Here is a 21,255-nt window from a genome sequence, read left to right as displayed (position 1 = left end):
TATTCAGTATAAAATACTTTGATAATAATTATGAATTAGGTGTACCAAGTAATTAAATGGCATGGTTATTACAGGTTATTGGGGATAAGCAGGAATCCTTATGGCTTGACATCTTTAAAAAACTGTATTACTTACCAGTAACTGAATTTCCTTTTTTGGGGGGAGGGATTACCTCTTCCACAGATTCATGGTCTTTAGTGAAATTTATGAGAACGCCATGTCAGACACCAAAGAGCTGTTGAAGTTGTCAAATTTCAGGTAAGTACAAATTGTACTAGCGCATGCATTGAATGCCATTTTACCTCTGGCAGATGTGTGAGTCACTACTACACCCTCCTACTTCATTCCAAACTGACTGGAAAAATCTGTCTTTCAATAGGAAACCTGGGGAGAGAGGGAGATGGAATGGTTCTACAGAGAAAATTGTTGTGTAGGAGAACTCAAGTTACTGGTAAATAATCTGTTTTTGTCCTTGGTTTGTGATTGTCCCCTGTAAACACTTAAAAATTCTGAAGGAAAACTGGTCGTCATGGAGAGTGGGAGAACAAAGACACAAACCACAAATGCCATAGAAAATTATTTGGAAAGAAATTGTTTTGTTACTAGACTATACCTTTGGTCACTCTAAAAATCTTTTTATCCAACTGTAATGGATAAAGAGACAATCTCTGTGGACTTCATTCCAACATCAGAAGCATAAACTCTCCATTTTCAGCAGGTTTTTAGTTCTGCTGTCTCTTTCTTAATACAAAATATATAAAAAGCATGGAGGGAAACCACATAATCTTTGAAAGGAAATAGGAATCTTAAGAGTCAGATAGAAAGATATATCATTGTTCAAGAGAGCACAGAGTGCGCTCACTAAAGGACCTCTAGAATTTCCAAACTAAAAAAATGAAAGAAGTCATACTCTAAAAAAGAATAATTGTATTGGGTCAAATGTCAGGTATTATACCAGACTCCATACCAGTCTGATTTTCCCAGAGTAGAAGGATGACATCTGAGTGCAGGAAATATCTACAGTGATAAGAATGGCATTACAAGAATTGACAATAAGGTAAACATTGCCTTAACAGCAGTAAGTGTTAATTTAAAACTTTAATTTTTCTCCTTTGACAAAGACAGGGCAACCCTGTGAGTCACAAAGGAAGCAAGACCTTTGAAAATAAAAGGCTGCCAGCAGCTATTTGCAATGTTTAAACTTAAGCCTGGGCTTGCCATACAAATTCTAGACCTGACATTTACATCTGTCATTATCACCAACAGGAGGCTCTTTCTCTAGCAAAGTCTGTTAATCATATAAGAGAAAAGTATCAGGCATCTCACTGGTATGGAGACCCACAGCACTTTTTATTTCAGATAAATTAAAAATATCCAAGTGGTTCCGTCTCAGCTGGAGGAACTGCCAGCAGTTCTCTCCCTGCCCTAGGAAAACCTCAGACTAGGTAACTTGGACTAATTGTGTATCTTGGCCTTTCACTGCAGAAATTGTAAATGCCCCACTAGAGCAGGAGACCATTTTGGGGAAACATGCATCCATCCTACAATCAGTTGCCTGACACAGGACTAAAGTGAGCCGTGATGCCAGGCAACGTTGTTTCAGGATGAAACAGCACTTCTGTCCACTTCCTAAGCAGAACTTTATGCACAGAGAGCAGGAAGCATGAAAAACTGAATGCCTCTCCTGAATTTATGACTTAAAGCCACAATTTACACTGCTATCACGTGTTGCACTATGTCTGTGTGTTCTTTTGGGTTGAAAAGCACTGACAGTGATGCTGTACAGATGCATATACAGGTAGATAAAAGGCAATCAATACATGCGCCAGCACAAAGAATTACCTACCTAAAACTTGAATTTCAATGGCTCCATGTCCTTCGGTGACACACATGGAAACTCCAAAGAGTAAGATCTGAGGAGAATATCCCAAATTGAAAACTTTATTGGGGACATTTTAGTTAAAAATGCTGATTTAGGCTAATTCATGATTTTGAAAAGAGTTTCAGAAAACACCTCATCATTTGTGTCCCATCAATAACTGTGATTATAATACTGAAGGATAACTAGTTTGGTAGAAATTGATGGCATAATTTCATATGCTAGAGAAACCTGCTTGCAATCCCCACAGCTATGTTAAATCATGACAGAACATAAAAGTGATTCTATTGATTATCTCACTGTGGTAGGGAACATACTTTTATCTGCTTTTGCATACTTTAGGTTACTTTGCAATTCAGTATATTTAGGTCTTGAGCATGCTAGGCATCTCTAGCTGTGGTGTAAATGAAACAAAATGACAAGCATGAAAATTAGCAAAGGTAAGTCTTAGGAGGAAGCATTACTGAAATATTGCAGTCAGACCATAATAATGGTGCCATAAATCTCCCTTTCATTTCTTGCATATTTACATAGCTTCTGCAGATGGTCAACAGTGCACATCAGACACCAACATTCATTCCAGTTGCTAAGAGTTTTGTGAGAATAAGAAAGGCTCAGCAGTTGTATGATTTAACTTCAGGATGTCACATTTTACAAAGGTGCTGAAGGAAAGACAATCTCGACAGACTGAAGTTTGCTATGAAATGAAATGAGGCAGCAATCTATAAAGGTAATTATTTTTATCTACATATATATGCTGACATATGTAAATGTACGTATACTTTCACACATGCATACTGTATCCAGTTAACTCCTGATCTCCAATTTGACTATCTAATAAGCCAATTGGCCTAGTTCTTCCATAATTTCTGCATTTCTTTAAAAAGCCTTCCTGGTTTGTTTTAGAGATCTCTAGAGACAATTTATGGACTGATCCCATTTACTTGCAAAAAGACTTGCCTCACAGGATTATGGGATCTGCAGAATAACCATTCATATTTGTAACTCTTTTACATGAGTGTTTGCATATGATTGTTAGTTTTATTAGATTAGTTATTAGTTTTCCCCTCTTTATCCAAGCCTGCTTTGCTTCTTGCTCTTAAGCAGATTATTGGCTACACAGAAGCTAATAACTGAAAGCAGGGATGAGCTATTTGTGTCTGATTGAATTTGGATAGTAAAATAAAATTATGACAAAAGGGTTGAGATAACCTGGGCTGAAGGCAAAGGGATGTTTTCCATCAGAAAAAAACCCTCTAATTTCTAGCAGTACAATTAAATATCAGCACTTTTTTTTAAGCTTAAAAGAGCTGCAAGAAATGCCAAAGTTTGAGTTTGTTGTCAATTGTAGTTACTATTGAAATGATAAGATACCAAGGAAGCAAAGAAAGAATTGAGAGACAGTAAGCAAAAATAATTCCTGAACACAAGCAGATGACACAAGAACCTTGTAAAAGGATTCCTATTTTTAAAGCTTAGACAACACTGTTATAACTGGAGTTACAATTTCAAGCTGAGTGTCCAGAAACTGGATGAGATAGAAGAATGCTCCATTAATTTGTTCTGTTTAGGAAAAGGAAGTCTTCCTTGTAGCTGCTCCTTAGTTGCCTTTTTTGTAAAACTCATATGTGATAAATCCCTTAAAGTACTCCAGACTGAGTCTCTCATGTTTAAAAAAATAAAGCAGTTGATAGTTACTAATAATAAAGTAGTAGCTATTGGAAAAAGAGGGCAATTAGCTGACTGAGAATGGCAAAACGTTTGGAATCAACTACGACAATTTATATAGTCTTTTGCTCATAAAATGCTGATGATTAGAAAATATTAGGGTGCTCACAGATGATTAGATGCAACTAAGAACCAACTGTGCTGTAATGGTCCTTATCTGGATAGCTAGTACAAATTAAAATAGTGCAAGTCATTAAGAGCAGTTAAAGAAGTCTTCCAAGTCCCCACCTGTAACTTTTTAACACAGCATGCCAAGCTGGAAAAGATTATAGAAACATGAAAAGAGAATGTAGAAGTGCTATTGCAAAGACTGAAACACTTCTTCCTTCCCTAATATATTTTCTTTTATTTTTGTCCAATTGGTTTCCATAACTACGGACAAAGAAATCTGTGACTCTAGGCTGCAATCCCTTATTGCTCATCCTTCAACAAAACCAGTGCAGTGTTTTATCTTCTTTGTAAGTAGCTGGGATCAAATCTTTGCAAGTAAATCCCAAAAATGGTATTCACTAAGTTGTGTCTACAATTAACTGTCAGGGCAATCTCTGTTTTGATGTTTAACAGGTTAGCAAAGAACTGCATTTAGTCAGAATATTATTCACCTACTGCTGCAATGCATGGAAGTGTGTGGTTGACTCAGGCTCCTAGATGACACTGACTGCTGACCTGAAAATTCACGGTGGCCCACAGGTGATATTTTTAGACCAGCTCACAATTACGGTCCAATTGTGCTCGTGACTCTTAAAACTGGCAAGAGAGGTCAACTACCTGATTCTGTATTCACATGCTACAGGTATGGACACTAAATTTTCTTCTAAAAATTTAGTCTTCTAAATCACTTTTCTTTTTTTTTTTTTAAATATTGATTTGTCATATTATTTGGGGTTTAATTTAATGGTTGCCCCAGTCAGTGAGCAAATTCACAATTTGTGAAAATAAGAAAGGCTCAGCAGTTGTATGATTTAACATCAGGATGCCACATTTTATGAAGGTGCTGAAGGACACAAATCTAGAGGACACGAATCTTACACAGTCTACCCATGAATGCTGGGCCAAACATGAGCTGGGTTCCTACAAAAGGGACCCTTCCTCATGGAGACAACCAGGTGTGTGGGGTAATGTGGAGGTGTGGTAAACTCCCAGCACTCCTCCCTGATGGTAGAACACGGGGCTGGTGAGCACCCTGATTGAAGAGCTTTGAATACTCCTGCATTTCTCACTTCTGACACTGCTTCAGTGGCTCCTGTGAATAGTGTGAGATGAAAGATGTCCTTTAGCAGAGAGGAGAGCAGCTAGTGAATCCTCCTGGCTGTCACTGAACCACACAACTGCTTTATTGATTGCATCAGAATAAGCTCTCTCACTAGATGGAATGAGTCATTTATTCAATGTTCCTAACAGTTAAGCTGTTCAGAAGCTGCTTGTTTGGGAGATTTATCTCATAATTAGTTTTCCTAGAGAAGATCTGCTGGGAGCTTGGTCACTGAAGCAAAACTGATAACAGTATCTCTACACATTGCTTCTAGATTCATCTGTCTTGAGCTACCAAGTCTACTGTATGCTCATTAGTCTTAATTAATACAGAGCATTCTGGTAGCTTAGAGGTGAGAATATATATTTGCTCCAAATATTGTAACAAAGAAAAGTACTGAGTTAACACGATGAAATATAATAAATGTGATACTCATGCAAAGTGGTCAAGCAAAACAATTCCTGGAAACTCTATGAAATGAAGGAACTAGAAAGCTGCTATATAGAGAAGATGGAAGAAGTACTGTAAACAAGAATTCTTACATAATACAAAGAAAAGAGGAGGAAAAAACCCAATGAAAGAACAAGTGAAGGAGATGAGACACATACAACAGTTATATTTGGAGCTGGATGAGTAACACAAAGAGCTGAGATCTCCAGAGAGATGGCACAGAAAACACATGTGGAAACTATGCTAGAAGAGATCATAAAGCAGATTAAAAATGTATACAATAAAGTCTATGGACCATCCTGTAAAGTAGAAAAGTTTTGGGGACGTAGGATTGGAAAGTGAGTTAGCAAGTGCTTTCCTTCAGGAAATGGTGAGTAAATAATAAAGAAGATATTTGTTCCTAAGATGAAACACTGCAATTTAGGAAATGTAAAACAATATAATTATTAACTGTATTTGTAATCTGTGCCATTGCAAGTCAGGAGAACAGCCTCTCTGTAGCCTTCCTAATGTATTCCTATTTTCATTTTGAAAACTTGAAAATGTGTGAATACTGTAAATATATTTTGGCACATTAAAACACTTGCGTGCAGAAGCATGCTAGGTACTAGTTTGTAGAACTAATGTAGAATGCTATTGTGTTACTCTCATTGGTCAAGGGTTTCTCATTTAATATACTCTCATATATTTGTCCCAGTTTTTGTCCCAGTCCCTAAACATCTCCACTTAATGGGATAATGAACATAAACATAATTTGTAGACACGGAACAGTGTTGAACATACCAATAAATGATTTCCCATTTATTTTAGAACAATGTAACATATGGTTTTACATAGATTTCACAAGGAGAACTGTTTGGCATATACACCCTTAAATAATTAACAACACTGAAGATCTAAAACAAATTAGTCTTATGATGTTGATACTATTTGAGAGAGGACTTAATGTAGCCTTCTAATTAGCTTCTGTAAATCTGTGTGAAGCATCTTTATGCTCTGCTTTTAGACAAAGAAGTAAATTCCAGATGCGGATCTTAAAACTTCACACAATTTATGTTATATGGAATTGTGTCAGGAATATATCTAGTATTTTTGGGAACATAATTTTACTGAAACAGAAAATTGTATATGTGAATTAGGTCCCTGATCTCATCAGAATAACTTAGTGTTAAGCATCCACAATGTAAACCTACAGATGATTTTAACTTTTTAACTTTTTTTGTTGGGGTTGTTCTCCTGGTAGACATAAAGCAAACTTTCGGTGTTGTTTACCATTCTCATTGCTATAGTTCATCAGCATGCCACAAAAGACAGTCAAGAGCTTCTCACTGGCTGGATCTGTTTTACTGCACAGTGACCTTAAATGGTCTACTACAATATGTGCACCACCTGCATGGTCAACTGCGTTCCTGCCCTCATCTGTAAAACAAAGAGTTACATTAAAAAAAAAAAATGAAACCAATCCCCACCGTCGAATCCCAAATGTAACAGTAATCATACAAAATGAAGCTTTTAAACAGAGTGAAGTCATTCCACCAGGGTTGTCAAATTCATCTAGAGAGATGCCTGAGGGCCAATTTTTAGTGCAACAGAGCTAGGAAAGTTAAACACCTACAACAAAAAGGATTAAGCACCTGGCACTAATACCTTTGTAGAGGAGTTCAGTGTTTGAGGCAGAGCTGCTGGAGCTGATAAAGAATAGTCTGAAGATGCACTCAGTTTTGCCAGAGGGAGGTTCTGAGCACTTGACACAGCTTAGTCCATATACAGGTAAATTACTCTTGCTGTTACACAGATCAAGAAATTGAAATACAGAAAATAAATTGCTTGCATTACTTAAAAACAAAAAGAGGAATAAAATGGACAAAGCAGACAGAAGTGCTAGTTCCCAGTGGCAATTGTTCATGCACTCAGTCTGCCACACAGCATGTTCTCTGCACTTCTGTAGCTGAAATTTAATGCCACTATCAGATACTTTTTGTATGGCTAAAAGAAAAATTTACTCTGCATCTATAAAAGACTACAATGTTCTGAAGGGTTGTAAATAACACATCATAATCTTTGTATGGAACTCTTCCTATACAACAAATCAGATTTGACACAACAGTGTAGGAATAAAGGAAAAATAGGCCTTATATTACAGTAATCATCAATACTGCTTCCTTCCCCAGCAGTAAGCAATAGACAACAGTCAATAAACTAAATTCCAGGGCTTCCAAAAGGAGAGATTTCCATGTGAGCTATCACTGGAATCAGCTGGAAAATCTGGATGAAAACAAAACCTTGGGGGGAAAAGGAGGAGGGACTCTCTAAAGTTTTGCAATATAAGAAAAAATAACGCCCTCTCCTCAATTTCTTCATGGCCCCAAAGCAAATCTCCTCTTCTCCTTGTTATTCACACTCTACCATCCCTCCTCTCTCTCCCCATCATATGTGCAGGTCAAGCACCAAGTTTTCATCATTCTGCAACATATTCAGCATGAAACCCAAGGCTGTGCACATTTATAATATGATCTTCCACTGTGTTCCACTGCTCTGCAAAAAGAAACTTCTAAATCTTCCAGTTCTTGTTAATACCATTCATGAACTTTATATACCCCTTATACTATATATAAAGAACAGGATTCTAAGTATTGCATATAAGGACTTCAGAAAATTTGCTGAATGGAGCTGAAGGAAGGGTAATTCTTGGCAGGTCTTAAATTATTAACAAAGTAGAAAGAATTTTGCAGAATAAATTCACTGCCATGACTGTTTCCACCTTGGACAGGATCAGGATGTCAAAAAACTGTGTTTTGCTGCTGGCATGTCCAGTTCATTTTGAAAAAGGAGAAATTATAATCTATTAAGCAGTTAAATTCAAGGTAGGACTCTGTGTCAAGTAGCAACTATTAAAAAAAGGACAAACAGAAAAGAAATTTCTTAGATCCTTGATGCCATAACAAACATAGCTGTAATGCTGAAACAAAAGGAAGTCCTACATCAAAATACAGTGAAACAATATAGTCAGGTGCTTAGACTCAGTGCTTACATGTACCAAATCAGCAGAGAATAAAAAGTAATTTGGGTTGGAATATTCAAGCATTCTGCTTTATTTATCCTCTTCTGGTATTTTTTACTAGAAAATTTATGTAAATACATGATTTTGTATTTAACTCATCTGTTCTGTGAATCAAAACAGGTATGCAAAATGAAACTGAATCACTGATTCTGGATCAGATGGACTGAATGTGATCTTCAAATTACTATCATGCAACTTAAATCAACAAACAAAGATGATAAATTCAGGTAAGAATCAAGCTCAACTTGGTGTCTTGATGTTGATGAACTACATGTAAAATATGTAAGCAAAGGATAATAGAAAGGTAGAGTTTGGTGAGTATTTGGAAACAAGTGTTAAAACACAAAAAAAAGATAGTTACAAGCCAAGTTCCTTACCTGGACAACATTTGGCAGAACTCTACTGAAAATTACTGTGTGATAATATTTTATGAAAAATTTAAGTCATGTATCCTTTAAATTAAAATATCTCTGGTTTGTTAAAAACTGCTGCACAGTCTCTCACTTCAAATACATGACAAAACTCTTATCCACACAATGTTTTTGTTAAGTAAACAGATCACCAGCTTCTGCTGTACAGGCAGCAAAAGTAAAGCAGGAAGATTCAGAAACAAATCTCACTCCAAGAAATGTCTGGCCTTATGGTACACTCAAAAAGTTAGTTACAAATGAACCTCAGAAGGTGGCAGGCTGTAAGAGCCAGCCTTTGACAGGACTGCATATGCTGGCAGACTTGTAAAGGAGATGCCATAACTGAGTTTGTTGTGCTCCCTCTTTCCCATGCTGGAGCTGCTTCTTTGCCCCAGGCAGCTGAGTAAAGAACAGACCTGGGTGAGTGCTATAATTAGGATCTCCTGGTGCTGCCTTCTTTGCCCAAGAGGATTAACTCAGCTCATTAGTGCAAGGCCACAAAGAATCCTGTGCCAGATGTTGGAGGAAAACCCTGAAGGTCCTGCCTACCCACTGCCAGCACTGCTGTGACACTCTGCAGCATCCCCAAGCAGAAAGTGTAGTCCTGACTCAGAATGCTTCGTGTGCATTTCACCAACTCGCTTCTCACTAGTCCTCTGTCGCTAAGGAACAGATTTTGCACACTAGAATACTCATCAAACTCCAGATCGTTTACAGTCAAAACAAGCCCCCAACATGCTGAGTCTTGTTCTCAATCCAACTATTACCTTGCAGTTCAGCAGCTCTATGAACTCCCACACTTAATGTGCTTCCAAGCCTCCCAGAAGCTCTGTTGAATTTTTTTCCCTGTGACCTTTTTAAATAAACATTTTCTATTCCTATGAGAGCAGTGATTGAACAGTTTAATGACAGCATTCACATTTCTGCTTAAAAATGCTTCTCTGCAGCTCACAAAGGGCAATGCTGCTGTATAGCTTTTTTTAAGTACATGTAATGCAGTCTAAAGATGCCAGAATGAGAACCTGAGAAACCAGACAGATTCTTTTCCCTGTAAAATGTACAGTAAGATTTATTACAGGATGAGTTATTACTTCACAATATTCTCTAGCCCAATTCAACACAACTGTCTCTAAGAATTAGTACAGTCCCTTTTTCTATCCTGAGTTGTTCAAAGGAGTTTTATGCAAAAAAAGGGTTTTAAGTAGATTATCAAATTACTGTAACTGTTGACATTCCCTCTATGAATAGTCTTGTCAAATCTTTCTGTTGCTCAACCCTGCCCAAAGTCAACAACCGAACTTTTTTAATGTACGGGATTGTTAAATCTTAACAATGCAGCATTTAGAGCAGTTTCAATTTACTTTTCCCAAGCCGTTTGCATCACTTTCCCTTGAGTTTTTTTTCCCTAATTCACCAAGCCCTAAAACAAATCATTAAGTCACAAAATGTTAACAAGAAAAAAAATCTAAGTCGGGAAAAAAGGCTGTGCCATAATAGAAAGAGATATCAGAAAATATTTAGGCTTAAAAAATACACCCATTTCTCAGATGATCAGCTAGAAAATAATTTGATGGCATTTCCTAAAAATAAGCTTTTGGGCTTTAAGTATCAGATTTATACTTTGAAATGTTCTAGTTTTGTCTTGCAACTGGATACCTGAATTATCCTTTCCCCAGTTCATGTTCTGCACAAGTTTATTGGTTTAAATAGTTGCATTGGTATAAATGGTGCAAGTCAGGGAGGAAAAGATCATCAGCATGATCAAGGTCCCTGATTTGTATAAACCAAATTGCCAAGACAGCAAATTTGAGTGACATGGGAAAAATACAGTATTTATTTTAAAATTCTTTTTACATGTGTAATGATCAAATCCTTTAACTGACATACTACCATTTTACTTTAATTACTTCATTGTTATTGCTTTTAGCTACAATCCTGCATTTTTTGACCAAAATATTGCTTAGATTGGACAGTGCTTTACAGATAACTCTTTCTTGCTTTTCTTAATTAAAAAAAGAAAAACTAATCTACATTAGCCCAAGTTGGGGGGTTGGAGGGACTGTTCTTTCTACGTGTTCTATTTTTATTTTCCCCTGTTTTTTAATTAGGTCTCTGCAAGACCTTTGTGGTGAGGCGCTCATTTGCTCCTGCTGCTTATTCTTTCACCTGAAACCATAATGGTCTGATAGCAAACTGGCTGCTGCAAAGAAATTATGATGTGGCAAATATTACAAACATGTGTAAGGAAAAAACTGCAGGAGTAGAACTCCAAAGGAAAAAAATCCTGGTCACATGTGGAAAAAAAGAAAGGAAATATTCAAAAAGCAATGGCAAACCTTGAGCTAGTGTAAATGACATTACCTATGTAGACACTAGAAAAATACTGCCACTTAGATAAACTGGGACTTCACCTTTTCTTTCCCTGCCTGAACACTGTAAGATTAAAACTTTCCACACAATTCTGTCATTCAGTTTTAACACTTGACTCTACTTTTTATCTTCAGTCTGGTTTGTGTATGTTTTTTGGTCACTGCCCCTGTCAGGTCTCTGACTGCATGACTACAGACCACAACCCTGTTACACAACACACACAGTAGCATTTCATTAATTTTATTTTTCAAGGAAAGAAAGCTTCATGTGATTATACCACACTACCTTTGTTTGCTGCTTTTTCCATATCTTCTGTGCAATGTCTAAGAGGGACATTACACAGCAATACTGTATTTTGAGATTCATGCTTTAATAATTTGAAAGATAATTTTTGGGATTGCTCTGTCTTGTACTGCAACTTCCCTTTCCTTTATTAATTCCTTTAGGAATTATAATGCTGATTACCAGAAATACTGTTTTGTTTTATTTGCTTACTGGTTAAAATCAATCAACATAATCTTAAAAGTTTTGCTTTATAAAGAAAAAAACAATCTTGAATTAGTTATGTTTGCTTCAGATAACAGAACTGTCCTGTAGTCAGTTCATCTTAAAATGCTGGCAGCTATCCTTAGCGCTAAGGGTAAGCATTGAAGGTGCTGTTTGATAAGTTATTCTTTTAGAATAATTGCTAAAATAATACATATGTAAACAGTAAACTAGGAGAACATTATCTTTTAATACAGCCCCTTCGAGGACTGAAAATAGGCAGAGTTGATCTTTTTGGATAAAACTGTTGCCAGCAATTTTTTTGGCTGATGACAACTGATGCAGCAGTGTATTGGCCCTCTTATGCAATTAGTTTATACTAACAAACAAATACAATTTTTAAATGTATCCAAACAGAAATCTAGGGATATTTTTGGTAGACTCTTCATAATATGTTCAATGTGTGGACCACAGGATATCAGTGCCATCAAGCCGTAATCTCTTTCATGATTTCTTTTGTCTACAGAGTCAGGAGCTTGGCAGAACATTTGAAGGGAAAGGTAAGTGTGCAGGTATTGAAATCTCCCTAATGCTGTGCTGAGGTAGCAGTCAAATGCAAGCTGGATTCAAGACCAGAATTCATTAACATTTGCTTCTTAGTCATATTCCTCTTATGTCATATTAATACAAGAAAAGTAATTTGTTTCTTATTTCAGACAAAAGAACAGTGATGAATTTACTGCTCAAGACTTCAATACTTTAGTTCCAGTCAAATGCTACTAGTGGATCTGATATTCTAATACAGCAGCAGAAATGTTTTTATCAGCAACAAGACATACAACACTACTACACAGTATTGGCAAATAATTTGCTCTGGATTCCAAGGATACTTCAGTGTGTAATTAAAATGTAGTAATTATTGCTACCGAATTCTGTTTGAAATTAAAGAAGCCAACTTAGAGAAGAAGAGAATGTTCTATGTAGATATACTGAAGTCAGGTAAAGGTCCTCAAAGCTGAATGTAGCTTTGCCTTCCTTTTCATATACAATATGCTTACAGCAGACTCTTCAGTTGATTTTATAACTCTATGAAACTCCTTAGTAATTCCATTGCAGTCAAACAAATTACTCTAGGTTTATGAGAGTAAGTCAGAGCTGAAGCCATCTTAGTATTTCATACAGCACAAAATAAATCATGGAACCCAATTACACAGTAAAACAGCAGGCAGTTTTTCTACACTGGAAAAAAAGCATTTATAGAATCTCTTGCTATTAACAGAATAGACCCACACATCACAATTTATTTAGAATTCCTACTCCCAGGCCTGCAGTGCAATGTTGTCTGTCAGCTTCAAACTCTCCAAGAGGAAGGGTGTGAAGTGAGAATGGCATGGTCACAGTCATGGTGTAGAACAGGGGTGTGCTGCTGGCTGCTACTGAAAGGAGCCCAAATGAGCTGTGGGTCTCCATCAAAGCAGCCAGAGGAGCTGTCCTCCCAGAAAGTGTGAAACCCATGGGGATTTGGAATAGGTTGGGAAAAGCCCAAGAAGGAGAAAATAAAACAAAAGCAAAAGAATCAAGCATAAAGCATGTTTGTGGATTCTACCAGGGTACTTTTCTTTCCCTGCTAGAAAAAGAAGGACAATTATTCCAAGAATTGAAAAAGTAATAAGTGGATCTGGGATCTACAAACAGCTAAGGCAAGTCCTAGGTGTGGGGTCAGTGCTATTTGTCCCAAATCATGAAGCCTAGGAGGACCCTAGCCTGAGAACTCATTACGTTTTGCATCACCTCTCAAATGTCTTTTTTCTGATGATCTAGAAAGATTTCCTCACCATTCTGATTCCATTTAGGCCAGCTGTAAAATAAGAAGATGGAATACTATTGTTTAACAGCTTCCTAAGAACATTCATGATTAATTGCTAGCAAGAACTCTATATTATGGAGGAAGTATATGTTGGCATACATACACTCTAGTTTCCAGCTGATGCAATACTTGTGTGCAGAGCCTTGGAGAAAAACCTGCACTATCAAGGACCTCTGAAGTAAAAATGCTATGGTAATGCTAAAGGTAAAGCACTATTACTGTACAGTCAAAACCTTGAATTTGAATTCTCTGCAAGCAAAACACTCAGTTTTCAAGCAACAATTTAAAGACTGTGGTCTTGATTTCTTGATATTTCTTGGGAAACAGCTTAGTAGGTGGCATGTGCATTTGCTAGGATCTAGTACAATGATAAGTGAAAAATCGTGCTAAGATGCTGCCTAGCTGCATGAATCAGGGTGACCTTCATAAAAATGATTAGCCAGTAGTGTACCATTATCTACATCAGTTGTGTTGTAGGATTCTGCTGGTTTTCCATATGTTAATGAAAAAGGTTATGCCATTTTTTGAAGAAAACTGATTTTGACTTCTTTCCAGTATGTTTTATTTTAAAGTGTCTGATTTTCTCCTGTAGATCTGAAATTAATCGCATCTCCTGAGAGAACACAACTGTACAATTGAGCTGTTTCTTATTTTTGTACTTAGTCTTTTGTACCAGATCTCTGCAAGAGATCTGTACATTCTTATAAAATAGGCAGCTGAGGTTATGGAATTTATAGCATGTATAAGATCTTTTTAACAAGATGTGATAAAATGTTCATGTTCTGGCGTTGAGGCTGAGATGAAGAGGGATCTGGTTTTATGTGAAAGGCCACGTAGCTGAAATTCAGCTAGGAGGCTTGCCATCAATACAAGTAAGACTGCATAGATAACAAAGAAATATACAGCTTGGGAAATGAGAAAAGGACCCAATAAATCTCCTGCTGAGAAAGGTAGATAAGCAGCTGTCAGAGGAGATACAGAATGGGCTGGCATTTTTAGCTTCTTTCCAGCTGTATAAGATGCTTACATACCAAGTATGGTTGCTAAGAACATGTACCCAAGCTGGCGGTTTCATGAAGAAACAAGGCTGTGGTACAAAAAGAAGTAATTTCTGGATTACACAAGGTCTCTAAACACTACCATTAATATGTATATTATGGAAGGACAGAATGGGAAATTTTTCATTTCCATTACAAGATATATGGAGAGCTTAATTTCCTTTGCTAGCTTTCAGAATATGTGAATGCTCTAAACAGCAAGAAGGAAATATTTTCTAATGGGTAAGAGCTTAATCTAATCGCAACTGAAGTCAATCAGAATGCCTCCCTCTAGTTTGTATGGCTTCTGAGTCAGGCCCTAAATATCCCAGCCTTTCACTTCCTCTTAGATTATCACTTTTATAGCATAAGTATGGCAGCCTCTATCATGTGCACAGTGCTATATAAAAACACAGAAAAATAGTTTGTCAATCACTTCAGAACTGAAGTATTTAACAAGTTACCTGTGCAAAGATAACTGAGATTAGGATAGTATGTGCATTGCAAACTTCATGATAAAAAATATTGTGAGGCTATTATTTGCTAAGAAAATACTACTAATTTAATATAGCATCATCATCCACTAAAATTCTTGATAAAACTTATTTGATTGGCCTGATCTTTCACCTAGACAAACTGCACTGGTGTGGGGGGTGTCAGAGTAGGAGAGAGACCTGGCTACAGACAGGTTTTCTCTTTCTCCCACATTGTTTTGTTGGTCTTGCAAGAAAGTAGGCCTAAGTTGAAAACTGTAGTCTCAGTTTCCCTGTCCCCCATGCACTTGATCAGCCACATGAGACCAGTCACCAGACTCTTCCAGCCTACTGTGAAAAAAGCCACCAGAGAGAGCTGAAGGGTGTACTAATCACCAGGGTGTTCATTACGTGATCAGGAGGCGCGATTTGGATAATGCTTTGCTTTAACTTAATACCCCAATGGCCAGAGCTGATGGTAGCAAATAATTCTTAGGCTTTATCTACAGCAGAATTAGCCATTCTGCACTGACTTAACACATTGCTTTTTGCAGCAAGAACCATATTGAACATAACCTTTTCAAAAAATGGAGATGAGATCTTTACATTGCATGTGGAGCCAAGGTGCAGGGAGAACTTAGAAGAGTTTGGGAGGTATCCATTATTTATAACATCTGTACCTCTGTAATATCCCTTAAAGGGCAAACTTCCTAAAAAAGCAGCACTGGGAGGAACGACAGGAGGGGATGGAAAAGACAGACACTAGAAAGGTACCTGTAGTTTGACTCATGAATAAAGAGTGGTGAAGCAGCTAGGATAGCTGTTATGCTCTGACTGAACAATTCCTAAGAATTGAACTTTGATTATAAGCAAAACCACATAACTGGTGGTTAAAAGGAAAGAATGGGCTAGGAGCTTTGCACCTAATAATATAGGTCTGATAAAATTCTGCCCATGAATGAGGCCAAGGATTCTGTTGTGTGGGAATTTGGAAGTACAAGCAACTGTACTTGGTACAGGCTGTAGATACAATGGGAGAGAAAGCAGGAGGGAGGAGAGATCACGCCTCCATTTTTTTAGTTTGCACTTTCTGCTTTGATGAAAATTTGAGGTCTGAGGTGTTATGTGGCATTTACTAGATAAAGTGTCTAGAACAATTACAGGCTGTACAGGAACATGCAGTAATGTATCTGTTCTTAAACTGTAGAGCTGCACTGAACAATCTGCATACAGTTGCTTCTGACAGTCTGCAATTCATTACTTCTGACTTAAAATCTTTTTATCTGCCTCAACTGTTTCTTGTATCTCTGCATACAAGAGGAAGGCTGGGAGACCACAACCTCATCAATACTAACAAAGCTTCCTTCTACCTTGCTTTTCAATTATATTTGCTTGTATTCTTGATGTTCAGAGATTCACATAACACAGATTTCTTCAAAACAAATACTTTAAAAAGGATGCTCTCAAGACTGCTTGGTAAAAGTTTGACCTATTTTTTCCTCTTTAACTGTTTATGTAATGCATTTAATTCTCTGTATTTTCTCCCATGTTTAAATAGGTAATTAAGTAGGGTTTTGAGGGCTAACACATGTGAGCACCCAGACAATAACAGGTCTACCCCAAACAATAAACAAGAAAATCTATCAGCAAGTCAACAGGTTTTCATATCATGTTTTCTGTGAGGAAATGAATCTTTTCAATGAGGTCTTTGTCCAGGTGTAATTCACCTTTAACTCGTGAAAGGTACTAAATCTCTTTCAGCATTGGCACTTAGTCATGAATTACCTTTCCATGGTAGCTGTGTTCTAGGAGTAGCCACTCCTGAACTTAGGAAATAGTCTTGCCTTCATGCAGCAGCTCTGGGATCTGTGAACACTGAGGAACCACTGCCATTTTCCTTTGGAAAAACAATTCAGGCCATCCTTCTCCTCTTCAAGGCCAGTTTTAAGGGGATTTCCCTGCAGAAGCAGCTGTTTGTCCCACAACTTTCATCCTGCACCATGCCAACTCCTCTCAGAAATAGAGACCTGATTAACCCACTCTGGCACAAGCTGTCACTAAACAAAGTGATCCATGCTTCCTGGGATGAAATACAGGACAACTGGGCTTTCAATATAAAGAAATGCTGCTATGAGCCATCATGAGCCAATATGGACTTTATTGCATAGGCTCAGCCTAACATTGATTTAGGACACGGAGATATTCCTCATTGCTGCATGTTATAGTAACATGGCCAGTAGCACTGAAAAAAAAAAGTTAATGTAATTGGAAAAATCTAGTTACTGATGTATTTAAAGTTCTTATACAAACCACAATTACCAGAAGGGTAACAGATGCTTTTGTCTCAATTGGAAAAAAAAATACTATGAATATGTTGCATTTTTATTAAGAACTACCAGCTTCCACATCTTTGTTATACTTTATATCTCCTTGTTAGGGAAAACCAATAGTAAGAAGCTGAAATATACTATATTTTCTAGTAATAAGCATAGTGAAAGTATTAAGTCCTAAAGAAAAATTTAGGATAGAATGCATAAATATTTAATAATTACACATTAAGTTAACAGCAAATGTCAGATAGGATGGATGTGATAACTAAGCACTGTAAATAGTCTCTTCCACTCAAATCCAATATGCTAACCTTGATTTTTGTCACATTTTATTACACTTTACTCATTAATTTTATTCACATACACAGGGAAGGTAGTGACTGTCCTCCCACAGGAGCACGACAACACATGGCACACAGAACACAGCACTGCCTACTGTAGATTTTATCAGTGCTAGCTTTGCTCCACAGAAGGATAACACAAAGTGAGTAATACAGTTTTCTGTACAGGATAAATTCTGCAATGTAAAAGCCAGTAGCGTCCACATAAAACCTGACGCTACAAAACCATTTCTATGTGCCGTTATTGTGTTTCATGAAAAAATGTGGGATGAACAATAACGACATGAACAATTACATAGATTTTACTTATATGAAATAAACCAGTGCACCTGACAGTGATCTTGATCTCATATATAATCCTGAAACAGAATATAGTAAATAAATTATGTTATAGGAAGCTTAACCGATTCTTTGTGAAGTTTCCATTGGGAAGCAGCTGTTCAGCTGATTGGTCACCTTAAAAAAAAGCCTAAACGAAAGAATTATACATTAACATCCTCAAGCAGTAGTTGTCTGTAACTGGAAATGCCAATATAGGATTAACTTCCCTGAGTTTAAAGGCAAGGTAATTTAGAACAACATAAAATGTAAATTTTCAAACTCAGATGAAAAACATAGCAAGGAGAAAGGTTACAGTCAGTATTCATACAGCAGAACTTTTGGTAAACATAGCATGCAGAAAAATTCTCACCATATAAAATAAGTCACTAACTCTCAGGGTAACAAAATGATTTTACAATTTCATCTCACTTCCCATCTGCAGACATCCATAATTCCTTCATGTGCAACATGTTCCTGGTGTGTCTGCTTCTGCACCATATTTATTGTGCACAGGTTTTTTTCAAAATTTTGAAGTGAGGGATAATGAGGCTGCATTTTCAAAACGCTGCAACCGCTGGTTTGGTTTTGCAGATGACGAATCTATGCATGTAATCAGCACATGCAGTCACACTTGCATTTCAAATTTCCATTGCTTCTCATTGTAAAAATTTATTGTGCCCATAAAAAGCTAAAAAGCCTAACCAATGTGTCCCCGTCGTCGCCCCCCTCCCCGCCCTTGACTACCAAAAATACAAATATGTAATCCTGGAGCAACTGATTGGCCACGTAAGGATTTTGAGAATCAGCAACATAACTCAGGCATCATTTCAGCCACATATGCAGCTCTGCACAGATTTGAGACTGGTTAGAATATGAGTGTTCATTCTGACTCTGTTCCATTCCAACACATTCTGTCTGAGGAAAAATTAACTGTTCAGTGCCTCTGCATATGTAGCATCTGCTCCTTAAAAACCCAGTTAGCTATGTTTGAAAAAAAAAAACCCAAAAAACCAAATCCAGGATCAGAAAACCTTTCTATTTTATATCCAGTTGTATTACAATATTGAAAACATGTTTTAATCTTTCTGTCACAAAAGCATTATGCAAGTGTGATGTTCAATTTTCTCATCCAATCAGAAGAATCATGGGGTAAATAAAAACCAAGAAAAGAGGAAAATGACCCTGCAGCACACAATATACAGAACACCAAAACACTCCCCTCCCTTCAACAAGAGCAAGTACAAAATAGAGCAGATTTCAACACTCACGGCTATCGTAGCATATATTGCCCAGGGCACGTCCTGTTTGAAGCAAAACTTCCTGGTCTTTGCAGTTTAACAGCTGCACCAAGGGAGGGATCAGCCCAGCATCCACACAGGGGTTCCGCATGAATTCTGCAAATAAAGCAAAGCCTCTTAACGCCAGGCCAGCTATTCCCAATCCCATCAATTCCAGCTACACTGGCCTGGCAACTGGGCCTTTTGTGTGCCTTAAACACACGCACAGACAAACAGTGTAAATTCTCATGTAAGTTTCTAGAGAATAAGCCCAAGTCAGGATTTGGGCTTAATTCTTTCCATTATTTGCTAATTTAGAAGGAATTAAGGGCATTAATTGACTTCCATGGAAACTAATTTAGCATAGATCAGACTAAGCATATTTTTAGCATCACAAAGAAGTGCTGCAAAGAAAAGTGAATTCACAACAAATTCAACATAAACTAGAATTTCTAAATAACACAAAAGATTACTTAAAACTAGTATTCTAGAGCAGCATTTTTTACTCTCTATTGCCTTAATTAGAATTCCAGAAAAGCTTTTGCTTCAAGAGATTAAAAAAAAAAAAGCTCAGTAACAGGCTTTTATTTCAAAGGTGAAGAAAAGAACAGAAAAACAGAATGAGAAATACAAGAGTTTATGTGAGCCCAAAGGCCTGTGGCTTTCCACAATCTAACAGATACCCATCATGGGAGGAAAGATAGAGGACCCATCCACTGGGAAGCTCTCTGCCCTTCCTTCCTGCTTTACCACAGAGAACCAAAGAATTATTTTACATCTGTGCAAGTCATAGAGAACTATCCTGGTGTCAGAGACATAAATGGCAGTTCTGCAGAAGGAGATACAGCCAGGCAGACACTGTGCTGCACATTTTAAAAAGGTGGTTTATAGAAGGAACCACCTGATAACACCAGTGTTATTTCACAGTTTACTAAAGAGCACCCTTTAGAGATGTAGTATTGTAAGGCAAATGGTCAATATATTTTTGATTTGCTCTGAACTGCAAATTATCACAGAATCACAGAGTGGATAAGATTGGAAGGCACTGCAATGGCTCATCTGGTCTAACCTTCCTGCTTAAGCAGGGTCATTCCAGAGCACAGGACGTAGGATTGCATCCAGATGGTTCTTGGATATCTGCAGTGAAAGAGACTCCACAACCCCTCTGGGCAATCTGTTGCAGTGCTTGGTCACCCATACAATAAAGAAGTTCTTCCTCAGACATTGCTAAGGTCCCCTCTCTGTCTCTCTGTCATCTCTTCTCAAGGCTGAACAGACCCAGCTCCCTCAGCCTTTCCTTGTAACAGATGCTCCAGTTTCCTGTCACCCTTGTAGCCTCTGCTGGACCTGCTCCAGGACTCTCTTGTACAGAAGAGCCCAAAACACGACACTAATCAGGATGCAGCCTCACCAGGGCCGAGTAGAGGGGCAAGATATGTCTCTTTCTGATCCTAAACAATATTGGATCTTTCAGAGTCAGTTAACCTTTGTGTAACTTAATCATCTATGAGACAGAATGAACTAGGGTGTACAATCCCCCTAAAAACAGATGAGAAAATTTTTCTGATTCTGGATCAACAGAATTCCTCATGCCAATAACTCAGAGATTTCATACAATGCTTGAAGTACAAATACATCTTCTCAAATACTCTCTTTGTTGCACCTATTACAATGTTCTTTGATGTTTTGGTAACTACAAAATCTAGTCTCTTTTGTATTTAATCTTGCAGTGTTATTTTAGCTAAAGAATTGTCGGAGGTAAGCAATGATCATGTGATGATATGACTCTGATACAATCAACACACAGTTAAGAAGAATCAGCAATATCTGTACACTTACACAGGTCCAAGAAAAGATAGATGTGAGCACAATTAACCCACCTTCCCAAGGTACTGTAACATTTTAGAACTGTGGCTAGATGCTATAGTGTGATAGATGGTGATAGTATCCATTGTAATGAACAAAACAAATAT

General features: G+C 37.3%; 1 protein-coding gene across 4 annotated transcripts in view; it reads right to left on the bottom strand.

The window, feature by feature from the left end:
* Window positions 1–21,255, bottom strand: part of RAP1GDS1 (Rap1 GTPase-GDP dissociation stimulator 1) — a 92,614-nt gene that overhangs the window by 20,955 nt on the left and 50,404 nt on the right. For 2 of the 4 annotated variants that reach the window (XM_054633286.2, XM_077177094.1), the window contains 2 exons: window positions 19,274–19,399; window positions 6,582–6,728 (listed from right to left, as the gene is read on the bottom strand). In XM_054633286.2, the coding sequence (XP_054489261.1) occupies window positions 6,582–6,728; window positions 19,274–19,399 (273 nt within the window). The remainder of the gene's footprint in view (window positions 1–6,581; window positions 6,729–19,273; window positions 19,400–21,255) is intronic. The other 2 variants (XM_054633287.2, XM_077177095.1) reach the window with 1 other exon arrangement.

Source organism: Agelaius phoeniceus, chromosome 4, assembly GCF_051311805.1.
Source record: "Agelaius phoeniceus isolate bAgePho1 chromosome 4, bAgePho1.hap1, whole genome shotgun sequence".
In the NCBI taxonomy this organism is placed as follows: domain Eukaryota; kingdom Metazoa; phylum Chordata; class Aves; order Passeriformes; family Icteridae; genus Agelaius; species Agelaius phoeniceus.
Note: the sequence above shows the minus strand (reverse complement) of the source record. Positions and strands in the feature narration are given on the sequence as shown.